Source organism: Alligator sinensis, unplaced genomic scaffold, assembly GCF_000455745.1.
Source record: "Alligator sinensis unplaced genomic scaffold, ASM45574v1 scaffold1614_1, whole genome shotgun sequence".
Taxonomy (NCBI): Eukaryota; Metazoa; Chordata; order Crocodylia; family Alligatoridae; genus Alligator; species Alligator sinensis.
The window spans coordinates 336,934-344,203 of record NW_005843065.1 but is presented as its reverse complement, the minus strand read 5'-3'; the positions used below and the strand labels follow the sequence as shown (position 1 = coordinate 344,203).

The 7,270-nt window shown below is 58.5% G+C and overlaps 1 protein-coding gene across 1 annotated transcript in view; it reads right to left on the bottom strand.

Annotated features, from left to right (window-relative positions):
- Positions 1-1,998: 1,998 nt before the first annotated feature.
- The window catches only part of LOC102370754 (mitochondrial inner membrane protein OXA1L-like), a 15,486-nt gene continuing 10,214 nt past the window's right edge, over positions 1,999-7,270 (bottom strand). The window contains exons 3-11 of the mRNA XM_025193539.1: positions 6,398-6,505; positions 5,987-6,188; positions 5,150-5,293; positions 4,969-5,054; positions 4,669-4,833; positions 4,240-4,344; positions 2,956-3,118; positions 2,783-2,863; positions 1,999-2,256 (exon numbers count right to left, since the gene is read on the bottom strand). Coding sequence (XP_025049324.1) covers positions 2,144-2,256; positions 2,783-2,863; positions 2,956-3,118; positions 4,240-4,344; positions 4,669-4,833; positions 4,969-5,054; positions 5,150-5,293; positions 5,987-6,188; positions 6,398-6,505 — 1,167 coding nt within the window. The 3' untranslated portion in view covers positions 1,999-2,143. The remainder of the gene's footprint in view (positions 2,257-2,782; positions 2,864-2,955; positions 3,119-4,239; positions 4,345-4,668; positions 4,834-4,968; positions 5,055-5,149; positions 5,294-5,986; positions 6,189-6,397; positions 6,506-7,270) is intronic.

Here is a 7,270-nt window from a genome sequence, read left to right as displayed (position 1 = left end):
GATCGAACCCGCCGCCGCCGTATTGGGTACTGGCCCCATGCCCTTAATCTGTAGTGCCCGACGCCATATTGAGTGAGGGCACCACAGCTTCGAAAGGGAGGGCAGCCGCCAGACAAGATGAGGTCAAGGTTCGTCATACCGCCGCGCCCGGCTAGGTTTGGGGACATGACCGCTTGCACGTCAAGGGGGAACCATGTTGAGTGAGGACAAGAAACCTGCTTCCTCCACGGTGCAGCTGCCATTGGGAACGAAGGCAGCATATGTGCAGCTGTCAGCCAGCACCTGGGAAGCGGGCGAAATGTAGCCGCGGCGGCCATGTTTGAGTCGGGCAGCGGTGCCCCTCAGATGTGTGCCACCGCTAGGGCACGGCCAGCTTGTCCAGGGCCAGAAGGAAGTTGACCAGGACATCCCAGGCTTCAACCCAGTAGCCCCTGACCCGCTACCCGGCTGGGGGAGCACCGGGCCGTCCTGACTCAGCCCACCAGACCCCACTACCCTCCCAGCGCCCCCCAGAAGAGGAGAACCCAGGTGTCTGTCCCTGGGACTGGGCTCATGTGTCACTACCCCGTAGGCATACTGACCTTTGTGAACTGCACCTACATGCAGTGGGGAACCCGCGTCCAGGACATCCTCACCTACGCCGTGTCCTGGTGCTGCCAGCACTGAGTGGTACCTGGTTGGCGCGTCTTGGCCAGGGCGAAAGCTCTCCCACCTGACCTGCAGCCTTTGCAGTCCCTGCCCCCCCCCCTCCCCCCGGGTACCTATCCCTCCTGAACTGCAGCCCCCTGCTGTGCTGTTCCCACCCCGCACAGGACACACGGGGCACTTCCCAGATGTCTTTGCTGGGTCCCTACTGGCCCTGGGTGACCTGGCGCTGTACTTGGTCCTGTTGTCCTACTTGGGACACGAGTTTTGCTTTCAAGAATTTGGGGTGCAGTTCCCCCAAGACCCCTGCACCGATCTTCTTGTAACTCTGCAGGCTTCATGCTCTCAGCAGAGGCTACCACCCCTGCAAGTTTCATTCTAGTCAGACAAAAAAACAAAGTTATAGATATTTCATTGAATCCCCATTATACCCTATGGCCGGGTCTCCGAAGCGGCTCAAAAGCTTCGGAGCTGCTTCGGCCGAATCGAAGCAGGAAACTGATCCGGAGCTCCAGATCAGATCCCTGGCATCAGAAGCGGCCGAATCCGAAGCCGAATCGAATAGTTGCCTATTCACACAGGCCTATCATCCATGTCATGAGTTTTGATTGTCAGCAGCTTGAGGTGCAGTTTTCCCCAAACCCGTGCACCTATCTCCTTGAAACTTAGCAGGTTTCATGACCTCAAAAGGGGCTACCATTCCTGCAAGTTTCATCCAAATCAGGCCAGAAATGACAAAGTTATAGGCCATTTTGTGCTTCCTCATTATAGCCTATGGGTGAAACGTCAAAACGACGTCAAAACAACAAAATGTTGACAAAATGAAACAAAACACCAGTTTCAAATTGAAACAAAATCCAAAACAAAATGCTGTTCCGTCGAAACGCAAGTTGAAATGGAACGGTGCCGTTTCAGACTTCTCTACTGGGGACCCCCAAGCCCCCCAGTACCACAAAGGTCCCCCCCAAACCACCTCAGCTGGGGTCATTCAGCTTTTTCCGCTGTGCAGAGCTGGGGGGGGGGGGCAGAGTATGTCTCAGTTTTGGGGGCACCTGAGAAGGCAGCTCCCATCTCCCCCACTTGCCACCTGCAGTGCCCCCTCTTCTGACATATACCCAGGCTGGAGCAGCTGCAGAGCGGCTGCAAGTGAGGGAGGGAACCCAGGTGTCTGGGATGCCTGTACCCCTTGCACTCTTTTGAACCTACCAGAGCTGGCTGAGAACCAAGCTGTCTGGGCTCCCACCCCCTGCCATCCAGCTCCTCACCCTGCTCCCTGCAAACCCAGGCATCTGGGCTCCTGCAACTGCTCTTGGCTCCCACAGCCCAAATCACTCCTCCGTGGTCAAGCACAGCTTGGTGGCACCAGCAGCGGCATTGTGGGTCCTTTATTGCAATGCACCAGTCCTGCCCCCCCTCCCCCCTGAGTCCAGTGCTGGGGGCAGCTCTGGTGTCCCACGTGGGGCATCCTCATCCTCTTTGCTGGCACTGGGGAGTGTGTTCAGGCAAACGGGTTCCTCCAGGGTCTCTCTGGTTGCTTGGTGGGGGTGTTACTGCCAGTCTGGTCTTCTTGGGGCTTCAAAGGATTATAGCTAAACGTCTGGCGCAGGGGTGCTGGTGCAGAGAAGGGGTGAAAGGCATGAGAGACAGGAGAAAATGTGTCCCCTTGGCAGCCCTCAGGGAGTAAAGATCCTCAAGGACAAATGTGCGGAGGGGGTCCCATGCCATCAGCAGTGGCCATTGCCTGGGAAGAGCTGAATAGTGCCCTTAGTCAAAATGGCCACCCCTCCTCTGCCTTGCAACCTGGTAATGCCCTTAGTAAACATGGCTTCTACCATCCCAACCAGGCACAGTGCCCTCACCCAAAATAGTGGCTACCCCTGAGGATATAGGCAAGGTACCCACTCCCAAAATGGCCACTGCCCCCTGAGGAAACAGGCAGGACCCCACCCAGAAGTGGCTGCTGCCCTCATGCCCGTCCTTGCTCAACATTACACCTCCACAGAAACAAAGGGCAAGGCTGCCAGGAAGGAAGTTAGTGGCAGCTGCTTCACCAGCTCAAGGTAGCTGGCAGCCAGGACTGGGAAGGAGAAAGTGGTAGCCAAAAGGCCCCGCCCCCTTGTGCAAGGGCCCTACCCACCCTTGGCTGCCAGTGCCAGGCGGTTTTTTATGCGTTGCTCCCGCTCCTCCATCTTCTGTGCCAGGGCTGCGTTCTTCCACCCTGGGGAGGGGGAGGTTGGGAAAAGAGCAGGGTGAAACCCATGCATACTGTGGACCCCCTACCTCCACCCCCAGCCCTGGGGCAATGCTCACCGGTCTTGAGGTTCTTGAAGAAGCCCTCCCTCTTGGGCAGCAGGTTGGGTTTGTGCTCCACTCTCTGAGGGATGCGGAGCCAGGTGCGCACGACTGGGAGGCGCAGCAGCCCCACCTGCACCAGCGACAACGTGTTTGATGTCAGCCAGTAGGTGAACACGGCCTACATGGGGCAGAGGACCAGAGAAAGAAACAGTCAGTGACTGGCCGGTGCAAGAAGCCCCTATCCCTGTGGGCCATCCTCATACAATAGCTCTCCCCATGCTAGAGGCCCCCCATCCCCATGTGTGAGGCCCATCCCTGTACAAGGTGCCTCTCTATGCGAGAGGACCCCCACTCCCCATGTGAGACCCCTTTATTTGCAAAAGATTCCCATTCCCGTGTAAGAGCCCCCTGTGTGAGGCCCCTCCTGGTGTGAGAGGCTTCCCACCACCGTGCAAAGGCCTCGTTCCCATGTGAAAGGCCCCCAGCCCCAGGTAAGAGCTCTCCCCATGTAAGTGCTGGGGTGCACCAATAAAGATTTTCTTTGACGGCCAATTATTGGCCCATGCTGATCCAATCGCCCATATGTAACCGGACAGCATGGAGAGCAGTGTCTAGCTAGTAAGTCTGTGGGGAGAAGGTGGGGTGTGGGGGCAGACTGAGGTCCTCATGGAAAGGGAGTTAGTGAGGCAGGGGCATAGGCAGGTGCTGCCCAGCTTGGGCAGTGAATGCAACCCTGCGGGCATCTCATCCTGTGGGTACGGGGGGGGCACGTTCTCCACAGATGTGTGTGCAGGATGAGGGCGGGTTGCCTGCTGCAGGCTTGGGGCAAGGGGCTGTGTTGGCCTCTTCCAGGCAGGGTGGCTGGGCTGGGACTGTGCTAGGGGTGGGTGGCAGCAGCACTGGGTGGTGGGGCTATGGGTACCTCAAAATTCCCCATAACTGCCTCTGTAGCCACCCCTCCCAGTGCTGTGGTGGCCCCCCACAACAGACTTACTGGCCGGACACTGCTCTCCAAGCTGCCTGGTTGCACTCCTGGCTGCATATATGATGCAGCTGTGCACATGTATATGGCATTTATTGGTAATGCTATCAAAAAAGCCGATTACTGATCACATTAATTTTCCTTTTATTGGTGCTGATCCGATACGGACCAATATATTAGTGCGCCTCTAATAAAGGCCCTTCCCATGTGAGAAGCCCTTGTCTTCATGCGAGGGCTCTGTCCCTGTGCAAGAGGCTCCCATGCCTGTAAGTACTCCATGTACAAGGGGCGCCCCCATCCCCGTTCGAGGGTCTCACCGTGGACAGCTTGAAGGTGAACGGCAGAATAATTAGGGGAACCACCGAGAAGACTCTTGTCATCAACTTGAGGTTGGGATTGTTCATGTCGCCCTCTGTGGCAAGCTAGGGTGAGTAAAAGGGGCGTGGCCAATGAGGCATCAAAGCCCCACCCCTTATGTAAGCCCTGTTCCTCACTCCCCCAGGCCCGTACCAAATCCCTGCTCTTCTTCTCCCCTCACCATCTCATTTATAGCCATCCCTACCAGAAACACCTCCCTTGGCCAATCACCTGCTTGCTTACTGCAGGGGTCGTCCCCACCAAGCTGAGACCACCACAGCCCCTTGGTTATTGTAGGCCCTATCATATTGCTCCTCTCTCCCTGCAGCTGTACGGGGGGGACACAAGCCCCATGTTCCCAGGGCAGCTGCCCACACTCTTCCCCTAACCTGCATCACGGTCATCGCGGAGCCGGTGGCAACAAGAGGCAGGATGTAGAAAGGGTCTGCTATGGTCAGGTCCGGAAACCAGGCCAGGCCACCACTTTGCATGCTGGGAACTGGGAGATCAGTCATTTCCCGCAGGGCAATGAAGAAGGAGATGAAGACAGGGGCCTGGGGGAGAAATGAGGGTGGGTGTGAGAGCTGGGCAGTGGTAGAGGGGCTGTGGGTTGAGAGTGAGGGGCAGCAGCAGTGCTGGGGGTGAGGGACACCAGTGGGGGCGGAGCCTGTGGGGAGGGCAGGGCTCACCTGGACGAAGGCCGGCACGAAGCCATACATAGGATTAATGTTATTGTCCTTCCGGTATGTCATCAGGGTCATGTAGGCCCTGTTGACTGGGGTGGCAGAGAAAAGGGCGCATTAGAGAGGGGGCGGAGCTCAGGGGCAGCGACTCTGCCCCCACCATGGCCCCGCTCCCATCCCCACTCACATTCAAATTGGTTGCCGGAGCACCTGGCCTCATTCATGACGTTCGTGAGCCGTGTGATCTGGGGCATGTGGTTGTTGATCTTCACAGCCTCCCGCTGCCCCTTCACGATTAATGGAAAGACCAGGCAGCGAACCACAACTGTGCCTGTGGAGGGAGCCTGTTACCCACAATGCACAAGGGGGAGACGCAGCCCCCTAACTACAGTGCATCAGAGGGAAGAAGAGGGATACAACTCCTCACTCCGAACACACTAGAGCTGGGGAAGCAAGACAGCCCCTTACTCATGATGCACTGGGGGGAGGCAGCTCCTTACCCATAATACCCTGTGCTGAAGGAAAAACAGCTCCCAACACCCTGACCCAGAGTAATGTTTCCCACAATGCACTGGGGAAAAAAAAATCATCCCCCAAAATGCACCAGGGTAGCAGGGAAAGCCATGGGTCACCCTCTGTGCCCTGTGCTGGGGAAGAGCCTCTGCCCTGCCTGAGCCTGGGAGTGAGCTACCCACAATGCATCATGGGTGCATATGTGTGTGTGTGTGTGTGGGGGGGGGGAACGGACCCTCTGTTACCCATGATGCACTGCACTGGGCATTTACTCCTTGGTTTGAAGAGAGGAACTATAGCAAGGCTCTTACCCACAGTGCACTGGGCTGGCAGTGGTAGGGAAAAGGGGATTACCCACAATGCCCTGCACTTGACAAGGATAGGGAATTACTCACAAGGCTGTGGGGCTGAGGACTGAGGTCCCTTGGGGGAAGCCCACAGGACCCATTGCCTACAGTGCTGCTGCAGAGGGCTCAGCTCAGCCCCCCCGGTATCCCAGCATGCCCCTCACCAGCCACAATGGCACCCCACCAGGGCAGCCCCAGGTGCACGTGCAGTGACTCCAGCAAGGTCTGGATCAGACCCACAGGTGTGTAGGAGGCCAGGCCCAGCTCGGACAGGCTCAGCTCCAGCTCCGGCCCCAGCCCGGGTACGGCCAGCTCTGTCCCGGGAATGGGGGTCACGGGGGGTACCAGGGAGGCTGCCGACAGCACCTGGGAAGAACAGGAAGAGCCTTCACTCCTGACCCGCAACCCCCAGCCATAGTGGTGCCCCTCACTCCCGACCCACATCTCCCCTGCCCCAAGGCACTCCTGTGTCCCCTGCTCCCGACCTGCATCCCCCCGTCCCCAAGCACCCGTGTCCCTCATTTCCAACCCGCAGCCCTTGCCCTCCCAGTGCCCCTCGCTCCCAAACCGCTCACCGGAGTACTGGCTGCAGCCGTGCTCTGGGCCCGGGAGCCCAGGGCCAGGGGGGTCCCTTGCTGGGTCCGTCCATGGAGCCACGTCGGAAGGATGGTGCTGCTGTGAGTCTGGGGGGCAGGAGGGGTCAACAACAGGTTTCAGGCACTGACCTTTGACCCCTGGCATCTCCGGAGCGTGCAGGCATGACCCTTGACCCTAGGGACTGCACTGGGGATGCAGTGCCTGGCTCTGATCCCCCTAGGGTTACCATACGTCCAGGTTTTTCTGGACACGTCCTCTTTTCGGGCCCACTGATCACCATCCAAGCAGGTTTTTTAAATCTGACCAAAAACATCTGGGATTTTGTTTTGCTCTGTGGGTGGGAGCAGAGGAGGGCGCTAGAAGGGAGCACACATGGGCCTATCTGCAGCTGCAGAGATGGCGCAGACCCACGTGTTCCCTGCTCTCTCCGATCGCCCTCCTCCAGCTCCCACCCCCAGGGCAAAGCAAAACCTGCACGTTTGGTCAGGGCAGGAGGGGCGCGGGCTGGGGCTGCAGCAGGGGGTTGCCTGCCCCTCCAGAAGGAGAAGGGGATGAGGAACTGCGACCGGGCGGCAGGACAGGGGCCAGTGCCTATGCTTGCAGGGGCTGAGTGGCCAGGAGATGCTGATGCGGGGTGGGGGGAGAATGGGGAAGGGGACCATGCGTCTGGCCCCAGGGTGGGGGGTCTCACTAGCCTCTCCTCCTCTTCCCTGGGGCCGCACATGCTCTGCTGCTGCCTGCATGAATTGAGCCACCGTGCTCAATGTCACTGGGACATCACAACCTTTGACTCTCCTCAGGGGGCGACCGCGCTGGGTGTCACGGACACCCCAAACCACGTCACCGGTGTC